We start from the raw sequence: 15811 nt of genomic DNA, 5'->3' as shown, positions 1-15811 counted from the left end.
GTCAGTGAATGTCTGAAAATGCGCCTATAAACTTTAGGGGGGGTATCTCCTCTAGTTTAGAGATGATTTGCAGATCTTACAGAATAGTGGTGTGTTTGCAGAAAATGCACTGTGCCCATTTAGATAATGAGCAGTTTTTGAACAAATGCCTCAGCTTGATCATTAAGAAGCAAAAAAATGTCTGGGCTGTGCACCTACAATTAGTTTTTGTTTATTTACTTCCTTCCTTGCTATCATTTTTCTTCCTTAAAAAAAAAAAAGACAAATTCAAAGCTAGTGAATCTGGTACAACTGTTTACAATTCTATGCTTTTGTGATAGGCAACTTTTCAATTGTAAGAAAATTAAAATTGCAAAATTCTAATGTAGAAGTTTAAAAATCTGTTGAAAATATTCATTCCTAGATGTGAAAGTGGAAAGTTTGCATCCATTGAACAAAAATGAAAAATGTGTTATTCATTTTCTAAACTTGGGATTTTTTGAGGTTGTAGTGAAAAAGAGCTATCAAAATCTATGTTTTCTTTGTTAATAAAAAATTTAAGTTACTGTCTTTTGCATACGAAATACTGTTTTAGACAAACAATTCCTCTTTTTTTTTCTCTCCCCATTCAATGTGAATACCCTCATAGGAGCCACAGTAGAGAGTAGTGTTTGAGCGAAAAATAAGTCAAATTCTTCTAAATAGAAAAAAAAAAAAGTTCCCAACAACAGCCAGACTTTTTTTCTTTGTAAGAAACCATCAGTTGCTTTTTCTGCGGACATGATCTTTCCAGGTTTTAGGTGTTATGTCTTTTAAAAATTGAACTCTTTTTTAATCAACCAGCCCCTCAAAATGATCTGCAAAGAGTGGGAAATTAGATTTTCGATTAAAACCTTATCCCATCTCGAAGGATTACTTTATATTGATTCTTAAATATGGCTACAATTGATGGGCTCTAATTAAAAATCCAAAGGAAAAGTCTGTCGTGCCCATATAAAAGAAGCTTTTCATATACGGGAAATAAAGCTTGTAAAAGGTTACAAATAAAAGATTAGAGATTTATCCAAACTAGTTTAAAGCTTCACTGCGGTTTTCTTTTCTTCTTTTTTCCCTTTCTTACAAAACCATTCCTGGGTCTTTTTTCCCCCAGTTTTAAATGAAGTTTGCAAACAGGCAAGATATTGGACTGTAATGGTTGTTTTATATCAGCTCTGTAAGCTCAGGCTACTGCCTGCAGTAGGATTGATTTCAAGGAAAGTTCGGGACCAGAAGATGAAAATTATATAAACTGACAGCTACCACCCCTCATCAATCCATCCACATTCCCGTCCACACCCTCCTAACGCACACCCACACCCACACTCACACCCTCATATTGCTCTCCGTCTCTCACACACCAACCCTTCCTATCCCCCACCCTAACCTTGCTCTGCACACACCCTGGGTCCCCACATGCTCAGGGACAGACGCACAGCTCCCAGCTCACACTCAGCTCATAAATGTCTCCCAGCCCCACATCTCGCACTTGTCACACAATCTTAATCCGTTTCATTCCGGAACAACATGGTCCTCTTTTCCTCTTTTCTGCATTTGGAATTTGCCTCCTACTCTTTTATCAAGACAGCACAATCCTATCTTTGAAGTTGTTTCTTTCTCCCTTACCCTCTTTTCTGAGGCAATCGTAAATGCAGGGAATAAGCAACTCAAGCTTAATTCACAAGTGATCTGCTATTTCCCTCCAAATTCTGCCTGCATTGCCAATCTGTAACCCTCGTTAAAAAATTAATTAAAGTTAATCTTGTCAAAGTTTTTAATAAAGACATATCTAAAAACCTAATGAAAAATGACTTCTTTCTAAATATCGTGGCAGTTCTAAGGCAAGATGTGGTCCCCTACTGTCCACTGAATCGCTGAAAAGATTGGAAATTAATCTTCATATTTCTGAAGTAAGTGTTCAGGGAGTCTAACTGGCTCCTTTCCCCCTGAGAGGCGGTGTTCTCACGGAATATGGGTTTTGTTCTTCTTCTTTTTTAATTAGCCTGGAAGAATCCTGAAATCTTTCTCCTTTCTCTTCCCACTCCTCTACTCCTCCCCCCCCCCCAGCACCATAGTTAATAAACTTGGAGGAAAGTTTGGAATATTTTAAACTGGCCTGGCAAGTGGGGTGGAGAAAGTAAATCCAGCTAGCGTGAGACATTAATCTATATTTCAAAATATGAATATCAGCCATATTTTGGAAACTGTATGCAAGCTCTAACAATTTGATTTCCTATGTACTGGTTTTCTTAATTTCACTTCTGAATACTTATATCTCCTATTGATAGCAAGACAGTTGTACTCATGGCAATTAAAAACCATCCACTTGTTAATGAAAATTACTTACAAACACAAAGCATGCTACCTACCACAAGTCAGATTCATAGAAAAAAAAAATGTAAAGACAGAAGACGTAGGGGGAAAAAAAGTTAAACATGAACAGAGAAAATACAATGACCACATAGTAAGTATATTGGAAGTTCAAGGACTTACTGGAAATCAAGAGTTAGACTTTTCATCCAAGGAGTCTTTTTCTCCCACCAAGCCTCTGCGGTTTTCAGTACAACAGCCCAACCCCCCCTGCCACCAAAGACAGTGGCTTTTGTCCTGACCTACAGTATGGTTTGTGGGGACTGTACCTGAGCCGGGCTGTCTGCAATTTCCAAATTGACAAGAAGAGACTGGAAGATAAAGAGCATGTTCTTACAGGTGAAGAGCAATTTTGCAACTTTTCCAGGAGACACCCAGGAGAGAGCTTTCTTGCTACCAACTGCTGCAGAGTCTGGGCAGAATTCCTCTAGAAAGAAAAAGAAAGTCTTTTTTCCCCCCCGTCTGCCTGTGTCTCTAGTTCTCTTTCTCCTCTCTGTCTCTCTCTGTCTCTCTCTCTCTCTGTCTCTCTCTCTCTCTCTCTCTCTCTCTCTCAGATCCAATCTTTTAAGAGCTTCAGCACATTGCTAAGCTAAAGGGAAATTCTCTTTGATAAAGCGGCGTTTCCAGCTTCTGGGTTTTAAAACCTAAATCTATATTCAAATCTGGCTGAAGGTGTGTTCTGGGATTTATGAAAGCCTCTTAAAGGGGTAAATTTACCAAACCGTGACAAAATCATCACAATCTTACTTTAGACATCTGAAGTGGATGGGAATTTTAAAGAGACCCTTGTTTATTTAACACTGTCCATTTCCAACTCGTGGTTTATTGGTCCTGCATTTCTGCGAAGTTATTAGACTAAAGGGCAAAGGAGAAGCGAGAGCTGTCTGCTCCCAGCCGCAGTCAAGGGAAAAGCCCTCCCACGCCCCACCGCTCAGAAATGTGCCCTTGTCCGACAGAACCCGGGAATTTTCAGGGAGATTTAGCTGCCCCCGCCAACTGAGAGGACACCGCAAACCTCTCCGTAGGATTCGACGGGTTTCCCACACCAATGGACCCCCCACAGCACATAGATCTCTGGGCCTAAAACGCTCCCCGTACTTCGTGGAGAACACAAGCGCATATTCTGATATTTCTACACACACACACACACACACACACACACACACACACACACACACACCCCACCTCCACTGTCCCCAAGGCCTCCCTTCGGCCCTTCCCCTCTGCCAGACGCACAACGTCCATTTTTCTTTTTCGTTCTTTGATGCTTTAAACATCATTGCGATCAAACTGGGAGCATCCCTGTCTTTTCTCGGGGTAGGAAGGAGGCTCTGGCTCAGGGGAGCTGAGTGGATTTGCCCTTCCTTCACCGAAAGTATCCCGACTCTGGCCAAGTGCTCCCAACCAATGGGCCAGACCGCCTGGGGCATTTGTGGCTCTTCTCTCCCCCCCCCCCCCCATTAAAGGCCCGGGGTGGGGGAGCAGTCGCCAGGTGTTTTAGTACAGTGGGGGCGGGGTGAGAAAAAAAAGGTCCGTACTCACCCTCCCCCCTCAGCCCGGGACCCCACAATGTCGCGACTCCTGGGAACGCGACAGCCAGCGGGTCTCTTCGGACTGGAGCTGCTGGGCAGACCCCGGGCCGCTCGGGGGCTCGCTGGTACGCCGGGGCCCAAAGCTCTAGAGACACCTGCGAGGCTGGCCGCGGCCGCCGAATGCCCAGCCCCAGGCCGAGCCGCAGCCGGAGCCGGAGCCGGAGTCCAGCCGGGCTGCCGTGCGCTTGCTGCCTCGTGCGCACTCCCGTAATTCGTTAATTGCTGTAAATCCCAAGGACGGCCACATTTGATTACACATACAGTATAAGAACCGACAACAAAGCGACGAATTAATTACCAACTTCATTAACATAGGTCCCCAAATTAAAGGCAGCGAGCTGTTTCTTTGGGCCCACTTGCCGTGGTGGTGGTGGTGGTGGTGGTGGTGGCTGAAGGGGGAGGGCGTTTAGAAAGAGATTTTATTTTTCTTTTCCGGCATTGGGAGTTGTGAGGGAAGAAATGTCTTCTGCTCCCCCCACCTACCACTCACACCCTCAGCCGGTCCCCTTGTTCACCCCCCCCCACCCCCCGCGACTCCTCCGCCCAATCTGTTTCTGCTCTTCTAGGGACTCAGACCGGTTTGAAGGCTGTCGGGTCCCGCTCTCTGTGCCAGCATTAAAGTTAGGCTGGGGTGCGCTCTCTGGCTCGGGTCCCCTGGTGCTGCCGCCCTCCCGCCTCCGGGCTCTCAGCCCCCGGCTCGGGCCGCGCGGGCTGTTTGCTCCAGGCCGCGCCGGCGGGCATTGAGTAGCGTTTGTATTAACGTGGAAACGCTGTTTCCAGCGTGGGCCTCCTGCTTTCGCTCCCTCCCCGGGTGTCCGGCCGACCCCTCTTCCATCCCCGAGTCCTGACCTGGCTCCTGTGGTCTCCCCAAACCGGCCCTGGGGTTAGATTTCCCCGGCTGGTGTTCTTTGCAGCCTGCCTTGGGTTTCTTTCAAACTCTAAAAGCCCTGCGCGGATCCCACGAGTCCAGTCTCTCCTCCGGGGACCGTGGAATATTTAGAAGGGCGCAACGAGTGGGAGAGACACGAGTTTTTGAAAATAGTTTGTTCTTGGACTTGTGTATCTGTCTCTCTCTTGCCTACACGCCCACACTTCACTCCCAGGCCTCCTTCTTTTACCCTTTCTGGCCCTCAGCGTGGTCTGATCCTGGTTAAGACAGCACAGTGGTGGCTTTAGGCTTCAGCCTGACTTGCTTTTTGCGTTTGATCTACACCCTTACTGGTGGCGTTGAATGCGATAACCCACCCCCACCCTCACTCTTCTCCAGCATTTACCTAAATATTTTTATCTTTCCATCGTATTGTATGGGTTTCCTTTCTCCCCTTCCCTAAAATCAAAACAAAACAAAAAGGGGGGGGGGGAAGAAAAGGACGAAAAGAAGAAGAGGAGGAGGAAGGTAAGGGAGGCCTCCCTGTCCATCATTTTAATTATACAATTAGTTCACATGCTCCAGCCCATAATGTATATTTTAAGCGGAGCCCAGTGTCTTTCAAGAACATTCTGGTAATGTCGGAGGCCTGGATTTGTTGCCTGCTCGTCCCCCCGTGCAGCAGCGGCCTGTTTTCCTCCCCCTGTTGTGTGTTTTTATTATTTTCCCTCTGGCTTAGATGTGTCAATCATTCTCTCCCTGCCATTGGTTGGAGAGTTTGCGTCAAAAAGTTGCCAGAGAGGCGCTTTCTCAGCAAATCTCCCTGAGAGCGGGACCGACCTCAGCTCCAACTCAGCCTCCACTGTTATTAAAAATAAAAATCGCTAGAGCAGCCCTCACCACGTCTACTTTGTATGTATCACAGAGGGACCCACGCGTGTTTCCAACTCGAGCTACTTTCCTCATTTTCGATTCTTAAAAATATTTTTTTTTCGTTGTTTGACTTTTTACGGAGGGGTGAAGACAGCAAGATTTCTAACTCAATACTCTTGATTTCTTTTAGGATAGCTGGCTATTTGGAATTTTGAAGGACAATTTAATTTTTTTTCTAACTTCCCATGCGGCTGTAAGGTAAGTGTCCGTCTGTCTTGCCTGCCTATGTCCATGTGTCCTCCTGTCTACCATCGCCCCGGTACCTCCAATAGACCGACTGATGCACACTTCTGCGAACGTGGAGTTCTTCTGAAGCATGCCGTGTTTTTCTCCCTTGTAAATTTTTTAGGTGTAGTAACGAGCATTGCGAAAAATTTCTGATCTGGAGGTGAGGGCGGGAGTGGGAGGAGGGGAGACAGCGCGCTCCTGGGGTCGCCGCTTCCGCCCAACGTCGTGGAAACCCTGTGAGGGTAATGTGGAGTGTTTTGGAGGGGTTCTGTTTCTGGTTTTGTTTTATGTCAACGCCCATTCTGGGCTTCTCCCTGCTAGTTTGCGTTTTGGCCCTCAGATGTGGTTGGGTTATTTGAACTGATCTCAAGGACATCTTCAGAGTCCGAGACAAAAAGATACAGATGTAGCTAGATGGATGATGATGATGATGATGATGATGATGATGATAAGATAGGCGTCTTCTAGGGCCAGCGTGCCCGAAGCCCGGCTTGCTCGCGGATCAGCGGGTGAGGATGGTCGCAGCTCGAGCCACCCCCTCCCCCCCGCCCTTAACGAACGTGAGAGGAAACCCGAGCGAATAACCTAGGAGGCGTGGAGCGCCGGCAGCTCGTCCGCCCCGCGCTCGCCGCTCCCTCTGTCCCGTCCCCTTTCCCTAGAGCCAAGAGCAGCTCACCAAGATTCGCCCTCCGTTCTCAGCCTCTTTCAAAGGCCTCCAGGTCCCCTTTTCCTTTTTGATCGCCACATTCCTCCCCTCAAAATAACCTGGGAGTGCAGTAAACCCCCCATCCCCATCCCCGGTTGTCTCGGTCCCAGACCAGGGTCTCCAGACCGAGCGAAAGCGGGAGAGTTGTTTTGCTACGTGACTTTGTCCGGAACGGCTCCGGGCCCGCCCGGTGCAGCCCTCCGCACGCACCTGGGGCTGGCAGAAGTGTTGGTGAGTGGCCCCGGCTCCGCCCGAGGCCGCGGCGGGGCCGGGGACGGAAACCTTACAGTGGGGAAGGCGGCCCTCCGCCGTTCCGGACCTGGGGCAGCGCCGGGGCCTGCGTGCGCGCTCGCGCGCTCCCCTCCCAGGCTCGGGGACACCGGGGTGTCGTGGGCAGGGGCCGGGCCGGGGTGGAGGGGTGCCCTGAGGCCCAGCCTCCGCTCTGGGTCCACGCAGGTTGAACCATCAGGTTCCGCGGGCAGCCGGCCTCGGCGACGTGTCACGCCGCCAACTCCAAAGAAGTCTTCGTGTTGATGTGTTCAAGTGGCTCTTGAAATCACAGTCCGATTTCAGAAGACATTTTTTGAGATCAAGTCCCTCGTCAGAACTCCCCCGAGTTGGCTTTTTCCTCCTTCACAGACATAAGTGGGATGCGGGGACGGAAGGCCGAGCTGCGTTGACCCTGGAGCGGTGGATGACTTGGGGAGGGGGTGGGGAAGTCGTTCCTGGAAATGCTCTCCTCCGTCCGAGAGCCTGGGGGGGGGGGGGGGTGTCAGGATTTTTCCCGCTCAGTTCGGGACTTTTTCCAGGCACCGAAAGTTATTAGCACAGGAGACCAGTTGGGAGAGGAAACTCCTCCCCCCAAAGGAAGGTAGACACCAGACCTCTCCTCACTCCCCGAGCTAACACTGGGGCTTTCTCCTCACCATAATTAATAGTCAAGGCCAACCCTTTTGGCACGTTTCTTCCTCCCTCCCTTGCGGGTGGCAGCGTTGTTTGATTCCCTGAGGCCAGAAACTTTCACTCGAGTTCGCCGGAGAGGGAGGCCCGCGCCGGCTGGTTCCGCGGTGCCCACTTCTCTCCTCTTTCTTTCTCTCCTCTTGCTCTTCGCGGTCCTCCGAGCCACAGGCCAGTCGCCAGTCCGCGTAGTTTTGTTTCTTTTCCATCATGCAGAAAATTAATCAGCCCGGACGAGAAGCGGAGCTGAGCACGGCGGCCTGTAATTAAGGGACGTGTGCCCCTCGGATTATCTCGTTAGTTTATCAAGAAAACATTTATTATAATTAATTCTTGGACGAGGTAATTATTATTGAGCGAGGACACAGCAACTGGTAGATGGGCTCCTTGGAAGACACACACACACACACACACACACACACACACCACCAACAACGGGGGGGGAGATGTGGGGGAGGGAGGGAAGAGCGACAGATTGCACGAATTGACCGTTAGATATAAGGCGGCGCGGGCCCGGGCGGGCAGTGGAGCCGGACCCGGGGCGCCAGGACTGCGGGGCTGCCGGGCAGGGACGCCGGACCGAGGCACTCGCGCCCGGACGTGCGGGCGCCCAGCGGCTGCGGAGACTCGCCCAGCGACCGTCGCCCGCTCCCGTGGGTAGGACTTCTCCAGTGGCTACCTCACGAGCAGTCATATTGACGCTTATATTTTTGAAAGGGTATTTCAGTTTCCCCTTCTGGGCTCGCTTTAGAGAGGAAGGGAGAAAGGCGTCCTTGCAGGGCTTTGAAAGTTAATGGAAGAGCCAATGGCCTCTTCTTTGGAGAGTGCATGGCTCTTTCATAGCCTAGGCCGGCTGCTCAAAGTATCGAACAGTTTTATTTGAGGGTGCTTTTCTTTTTCTTTTAAAGATGCATAGAGTAGCTAAAGCGAAAACAGTTTATCCCTAGAATTTTAGTGATTTTGCGATGGCAAGGGCAAAGCTGTTCCGAGAAGGATCTTTGCCTAGTGCTTTCTGTCTGTTACTGCTTTTTATGTTGGAATGTGCATTTCTAATTGGGTGAGAGCTCTACATGTAAGAACAATTCCGTATTTCTCATGTGTACATCTGCTATGATTTTGGGTTTTTTCTGTGGTAGTTCAGAACTGTACAACATAGTAAGACTGCATTAAACACGAAAGAACTCCAGCTTAGAAGCTACATAAACACATAAATGACTGTATTTTAAAGCAACATTGTTTTCACAGGCTCTAAATAACTCTGTCTTGGAAAGAGAGTAGAAAATATCAAGTCTTTGTTACAGGGGGCAACTAAATTAGTTTTATTGATGAGATTTTTCAAACTCCTCCAAGAAGGGTATTTATAAAATTACATTAAATTAGACCCGAGGGTAGAAAAGCATGATTTTTGTGCTATGATTTTAAATCGGGAAGAAGTTGCAGTAACTGACTTCCATTTGTAGAATTTTGTGCCTTGATCTCTAAAGCAATGGAAATATGAAAACCCAGTCCTAAAAACTCAGTAGGACCTTTGTCAAAGTAAGAGGGAACTTCTCCTAATCTTGTATCCGCCATTTTGAAGCAATCTCTCATAGTGTCAAAGTTGCAAAGTAGAGGTCTTTGCAGGATAAGTGCCAATTTTTAGTCAAATAAAACCTAGACTTGAAAACTGTCAGCCCGTATTAACATCCATTCGGGATCCCTTTGCTTGGGGCAGTGAGAGACACACAGCTGAAGAAAGTAAATAACTTTTCTTTTTCTGCCTGCCTTTTCCCTCCCTGAGCTTTTTCTTTTAGGATTGTAGAAAACTTGAAAGGTAGGGAGAAATTCTACTAGTTTCACAACGTAGGGTGTTTGTGGATCTACTTTCTTCAAAACTAAAATGTGCAAAAGGCAGGCAGCTAGAATTAACAGGAAGCTCTGCTGTAGCTGCTGAGGACCCCAATGTCTGAAAATTTGCCTCCCGCAGGATCTGCTGCCTCTAAAACACCAAAACCAACATGGAAGCGGCTTGCACTACAAATGCTCACCCTTTCTGCTTGCAAATGTGGGGCCTGTCATTATCTGATTGGTGGGATTCTAACTTCAGGATTTCTAGCAAAACTCATGCCAATCTCTAAGACTTTTTTTTTTTTTTTTGCAGTGTGTTTAAATATTTGATGGGTGTCGATTAAAAGTTAAATACTTGTTTGTTTAGCTTTAGTTCTTTAGACACATAATCAAGGTCCTCCAAAACCTTAATAAATCTGTTACTTACCTCAAAATCTAATTACCCAGACTACTAATTAGGTGAAAATGATTACTGGAAATGACTTCAAATGTGGAGTCATAGCAGTTGAGCAGTTTTCTCAACTTTGTCGATTAGCAAGTTCGTATTTTAGACGTTAAATGCACTGACATTTTAGGTTCACAGCAGTTAAAAGTGGTAAAAAAGCGAAGATAATTAAAATTTGCCTTGGAAAGGCAACAGTCTGGGGAGAGGTAGATTTCTTGAATTGTTTCTTTGTTTCTCACCAATGGGCTTTGTTATCAGCATTATTTATTTAGCCAAAGAGTTCTTTGTCTCTGCAAATGGCCCCAATCAAGTTTTGTTTGAGACAATTAGCTAGTGCCAGCCAATGAGTCCTATGCAAATGTAGGGATAGGAATGCAATGTGTGCATTTGAAGGCGCAGGGTTTTGTTCTTCGGGGGGAAGGCAGATTGTAATTGCTTTCTTCTGGTACTTTTTTTTTTTTCCTTAAGTTTAGTGTGGGGGTGGGGAAGACAGGTTTATCTGGTCTCTCTCCATCCCCTCTAGTTCCACAGCAGCTGGGGGCGGGGGTGAGGGGTGGGTTGCAAGTCCTTTAAAAGCCTCTACCTTGCACAGCCCAGGCTCTTTCTAAGTTAGTGGTGGAACGTGGGAGAGCTGCCGCCTGCGAAGCAGTAAACCAGCACCTCTGTTTGTTTGTTTGCTTTGCCCATAGTTCAACCGCTCCCAACCCACACACTAAGGACCCTGAATCTGTCCACCCCCAGCGAAGCGAGACCTTCTGGCTGGGTCCCCCCGATTTGGGCCGATTTTGCGCCTCCAAACAACCTTAGCATGATGTCTTATCTTAAGCAACCGCCTTACGCAGTCAATGGACTGAGTCTGACCACTTCGGGCATGGACTTGCTGCACCCCTCGGTGGGCTACCCGGGTAAGTGAGCCTCGCGGCACTCCTGCCTCGCCTTTCTCCAGGCCCGCCCCTCGGATTGTGACGCCCTTTCCCCCCGGAGCTCTGGGGCCGGCGGTCGCGCTGCCCCCACCCCAGCTCCAGGCGAGGTCCCCACTGGGTTTTCCTTCGAAAAAGCAGCTCAGGGCCACAGGGCGTTTACCGGCCGGAGGGGAGGATAGGGGCTGGAGGGAGTAGGTGGATGCTGCAACACTGGAGGAAACCCACACCGCTTTATTCTTAATTGGAGTGATTGGGGGGGACACACTTCGGAGCCGGGCGAGGAAGGTTCCTGCCTCCGCCCATATCTGGAATCCCAGTTCCTCGAAGGACCCTCTTCGAGAAGCTGGGTTTCTCCTCGTAAATTCTCCGGGCCAATCCTGGGGCCTCCCCTGTGACCTCCAGGCCCCATGCCTCTAAGCCCTAAAGGTGTGACTTACCCTGGGTATGGGTGCTTTCCTTTCTGGTCAGATCTGTTTTTTAAAATCCTCGTAGAAGTAGGAAATATGCCCCCATTTTAAAGATGGAGGAACAAAGGCCCTCAAAACCAGAGTCTCGAGCAGGATCGAGATTTCACCCCATCAATCCGAACTGCGGGTCCTCGTGGATCCCTTGACTTCACGGAATGGATTTTTTGTTTGTGTTGTGGCTTAGGGGTTGCTTCTGTGGGAGTTTAGGATTTTGGGCTTCCTTTTATTTCATTTGTTATCTATGGAAGGGTCGCTCTGGCTGGAGCGATCTCCGATGTCAAAAGTGGGGGCTCCCCTGGAAAGGACAGTGCTTGTCTGGGGACCGAGTGTCGGCTCCGGGTCCGGGGAGGGGGTGGGGAGAACACTGGTAGGCTCTGGGTTGAAGGGCTGGGAGGACAAGGGAAGTGCCGGGAGTGGGGGTCGGGGGAGTCGGAGCACCCGCAGAGACCCCTATGACTGAGAAACTGCTCCCCCACCCTAAAGGGCCCTGGGCTTCTTGTCCCGCAGCCACTCCCCGGAAGCAACGCCGGGAGAGGACGACGTTCACACGGGCGCAGCTAGACGTGCTGGAAGCTCTATTTGCTAAGACCCGGTACCCAGACATCTTCATGCGGGAGGAGGTGGCGCTGAAAATCAACTTGCCCGAGTCCAGGGTGCAGGTAGGGCAGATGTAGATAGAACCGTCCTTCCTGACCGTGCCACTCCTCCCCTGAGCTCGGTGTACGTTGAGGACCCGGCAGAGTCCCAGGTCTTAGAAAGTGTGAAAGGAAGGCTGGAAATTCAGCCCTCCATTGGAGGTCAGTACACTCTTCTTCTAAGGCTCCTTGGGCCTGATTACTCCTCTTGCCCCTTTCTGCACCCCCACCCCACCCTAGGGGTGAGTCTCTGCATGAGTCTCCCGACCTAGGTTGTAAGGGAGGACTGGAGATTTTGCTGCAGTGATAAAGCACAGTCCTAGAGCTTTCGGGTCCCCAGCCAACAGAGGCCTGGTCTTGGCAGATTTCAAGGGCAGTCACTTAATATTTTAATACTTCCCTTTCCCCGTGTGGAAATCCTACCCCATTCTCATCTACTTTTAGAGGCGAAAGGAGCTTAGCTCCCGTATAGCCCCAATATTTTTACAGGTGAAGAAATGGAGTAAATGACTTGCTCAAGGTCACATGTCAGTTTGGCGACAGAGCCAAGCCATAGAAACACTGGTGTTCTTAACAAAGAAATTACACAATAATAGTGTTTTCTTTAACTTCTCAGGGTGTAGACAGAATTTGCTAGCTCTGAGCCATCTTGCAGATAAAATATCAAGACAACATCCTCAGTGACATCCCCCCCTCCCCTTAACTTGACCTTAAGCTGGAGAGGGAAAGTAAACTCCAAATTTCCTCAAACGCAAGCCGCATATAGAGTTCTCTGGAAATAATGTTTAGCACCTAAACACACACACACACACACACACACACACACACACACACACACACCTGGGACTCCCCTTTAGCCAGGACATATCAATGTGACCTGCAGATCACACAAGAGACTTTCCAAAGTAGGACGGAGGAATTTAGCACTTGGGGGGCTTGAACTCAAGTCTTCACTGCAAGAAAGTAAGTGGCTCTGAGTGGTTGGTGGTGATATGCTCAGCTTTGGGGGCACAGTTAACACACCCATATGTAGAGCTCATTCGAGAAAACCACGGAGGACGTGTTGCTCAGAAAATGCCTGTAGTTTTCTCTCAAAGGGTGGTAATTTCTTTGATAGGCCCCCTCCCACAGCAAATACTGTTCCTTCATGCAGAACATGAACAGGGCTGGTAAAGACAGTCTTCACAGTTGCAGGCAGACCCTTAAATTGACAAGCCAGTGAACATAGCCCAGGACACTGAATCTGTGTGCTGAGTGGCACCACCCTGAAGGCAAAGACTCCAGTATCAGACCTGAGACTAGCAGAGAAGTCTGTGCTTAAGCTCAAAGCTGAGTACGTACAAAACATTCCACTTACCACAAAGACAGTTTCAGCAAACAGTGGCTTTCAGACCTCCTTCAACAGGAACGCTTCTCCTTGGAGCTCTCTTTTGTAAGTGAGCCTTTTTAGGAGAGAAGGAAAAAAAAAAATAGAGTGATGGAACCACCTCCATATTAAAAGTTACTCCCCAGAAGATGGACTGTAAACTTTGAATTTAGGCTGTTCTTGTTGTTGAGTAACAACAGAATTGTTATCCCTCGCTTTGCTTGTGTTTTGCTCCAAAAGACATAGAAACACTGTTAAGAGTGTTCCACAATACTGCTGGGTCTATGTGTATGTGTGTATTTAAGGTGAAATATGAGATAGGAAAATGAGAGGGAGAATTTTTAGCCATATGATTTATGATACTGGGCTGGGAGTCCAGGCTTTAAGACCGCCTCCCCACTTTCTTACAATTCCAGGGGTATATATGAAAGCACCACAAAATGGGTTTTCAGTGGCAGGAGAGATTGTCTGCTTAGCTCATCTGTCCATGGAGAGCAGATTTATAATCTGGAAGCCACTCTTGTCCTTGAAACCACGTTAAAGAAATTTCTTTCCCTTTCAAGGTATGGTTTAAGAATCGAAGAGCTAAGTGCCGCCAACAGCAGCAGCAGCAACAGAATGGAGGTCAAAACAAAGTGAGACCTGCCAAAAAGAAGACCTCTCCAACCCGGGAAGTGAGTTCAGAGAGTGGAACGAGTGGCCAATTCACTCCCCCCTCTAGCACCTCAGTCCCGGCCATTTCCAGCAGCAGTGCTCCCGTGTCTATCTGGAGCCCAGCTTCCATCTCCCCACTGTCAGATCCCTTGTCCACCTCCTCTTCCTGCATGCAGAGGTCCTATCCCATGACCTATACTCAGGCTTCAGGTTATAGTCAAGGATATGCTGGCTCAACTTCCTACTTTGGGGGCATGGACTGTGGATCTTATTTGACCCCTATGCATCACCAGCTTCCTGGACCAGGGGCCACACTCAGCCCCATGGGTACCAATGCAGTCACCAGCCATCTCAATCAGTCCCCAGCTTCTCTTTCCACCCAGGGATATGGAGCTTCAAGCTTGGGTTTTAACTCAACCACTGATTGTTTGGATTATAAGGACCAAACTGCCTCCTGGAAGCTTAACTTCAATGCTGACTGCTTGGATTATAAAGATCAGACATCCTCGTGGAAATTCCAGGTTTTGTGAAGATCCATAGAACCTTTTTGTGGGTGATTTTTAAATATACTGGGCTGGACATTCCAGTTTTAGCCAGGCATTGGTTAAAAGAGTTAGATGGGATGATGCTCAGACTCATCTTCTGATCAATGATCCGAGAGGCATAGAAGGAAAAATGAAGGGCCTTCCAGGGGCCCACCAACCAGCAACCTGAAATGGACAGACCAGTCTACTTAAGATCCTGTCATAGTTTTAGGTCATTGGTTTTCCTGATTTGCAAAGTGATCAAAAGCATTCTAGCCATGTGCAACCAAACACCACCAAAAATAAACAAAACTAAATTGCGAGGGAAAGGAGGGAAGGACATAGCCTCCTTAAGCAGAGGGGTTCCAATGTTTTAGCCAATCCGTGGTTGAATCTTAGGAATGGACAGTGTCTCAAGCTCACTCACGTTTCATGACCAACTGGTAGTTGGCACTGAAAAACTTTTCAGGGCTGTGTGAATTGTGCGACTGATTGTCCTAGATGCACTACTTTATTTAAAAAATAATGTTCATAAGGAGTCAATATGTAGTTTAAGAGACAATCAGTGTGTGTCTTATATAAATGGTACATCTGTGGTTTTTAATCTGTGCTAGACTTCAAAACTGTGATCTCCTGTTATTGTATGCAACCTTGAACTCCACCTCTGCAGGGGTTCTTCTGTGATTAAATAGGTTATAATTATAAGCAAATTCAGAGCAACTGAGTACTTATCTAAAAAGATTACCTTTGGCTGGAGGTGAGCTGCACTGAAACTTTACAACAAAATGTCTCTGGACAAGGAGAGTGAGAGAAGAGAAACAGAAGGACACTAATTCATCTGTAATTTACTGTTGGTAAGCCTAGCAGTAAAGAGACATTGGTCAATTGCTCTGACCCTGATGAATTTATAGACTGAGATCATTGTCGTTTATGCTTGCAGATGTTAACTGGAAAAGTTATATATGCATAAACCTTTTCTTCCTGGATTTGGCAGATATGTATAATTATATTAAAATGGTTCTAGCACAATATTGGGTCCAGTTTAATTTTATGCCACTATTTATGGATGAGAAGCCCATATTCAGCCTCTCCTTCCCTAAACATATTTAGGTCAGAGAGGAAATCCATAAACTCTATTTAAAAAGCATTTTTGGCTTCACCAATGGGTGAACTAGATACGAGTGACTGTGGCATGGCCACTTTGTGTGACTTCCATCAGGACTGCTCTGGAATAGAATATAGGGAGCCTAACAATCGTTAGGATCTTGTTCTCCTTGCCACATGCCATGGTGATTTCTTAG

General features: G+C 47.7%; 1 protein-coding gene and 1 long non-coding RNA gene across 11 annotated transcripts in view; one reads left to right on the top strand and one right to left on the bottom strand.

Moving 5' to 3' along the window:
• The window catches only part of LOC121031814 (uncharacterized), a 152235-nt gene extending 148073 nt beyond the window's left edge, over positions 1-4162 (bottom strand). The window contains exons 1-2 of one of the 3 annotated variants that reach the window (XR_005790905.1): positions 3928-4162; positions 2655-2812 (exon numbers count right to left, since the gene is read on the bottom strand). This is a non-coding gene — a long non-coding RNA (uncharacterized LOC121031814). Of the gene's footprint in view, positions 1-2654; positions 3834-3927 lie in introns of those variants that run through there. The other 2 variants (XR_005790906.1, XR_005790904.1) reach the window with 2 other exon arrangements.
• A 1404-nt stretch (positions 4163-5566) lies between these two features.
• On the top strand, positions 5567-15539 carry OTX2 (orthodenticle homeobox 2). Of its 8 annotated transcripts, none has more exons than XM_040477240.1 (5): positions 5567-5757; positions 5909-5976; positions 10631-10846; positions 11815-11990; positions 13896-15539. In XM_040477240.1, exons 3-5 carry the CDS (start codon positions 10750-10752, stop codon positions 14514-14516), a joined length of 894 nt encoding a protein of 297 aa, XP_040333174.1. In that variant the 5' UTR covers positions 5567-5757; positions 5909-5976; positions 10631-10749; the 3' UTR covers positions 14517-15539. The 8 variants fall into 8 exon arrangements, with proteins under 8 accessions (XP_040333174.1, XP_040333181.1, XP_040333179.1 ...); XM_040477247.1 differs by having other exon boundaries at positions 5579-5757; positions 11839-11990; XM_040477245.1 differs by lacking the exons at positions 5567-5757; positions 5909-5976 and adding an exon at positions 6024-6515.
• Positions 15540-15811: the final 272 nt, after the last annotated feature.

This window comes from Herpailurus yagouaroundi, unplaced genomic scaffold (assembly GCF_014898765.1).
Source record: "Herpailurus yagouaroundi ecotype Mexico unplaced genomic scaffold, PumYag 141, whole genome shotgun sequence".
Lineage (NCBI taxonomy): Eukaryota > Metazoa > Chordata > Mammalia > Carnivora > Felidae > Herpailurus > Herpailurus yagouaroundi.
Note: the sequence above shows the minus strand (reverse complement) of the source record. Positions and strands in the feature narration are given on the sequence as shown.

Bases quoted from the DNA above. Each gene is read 5' to 3' on its own strand.
- OTX2 (XM_040477240.1), top strand. From the start codon at position 10,750: ATGATGTCTTATCTTAAGCAACCGCCTTACGCAGTCAATGGACTGAGT. The intron at 10,847-11,814 runs GTAAGTGAGCCT...CCCACCCTAAAG, and splicing joins CCCCTCGGTGGGCTACCCGG to GGCCCTGGGCTTCTTGTCCC. The intron at 11,991-13,895 runs GTAGGGCAGATG...TTCCCTTTCAAG, and splicing joins TGCCCGAGTCCAGGGTGCAG to GTATGGTTTAAGAATCGAAG.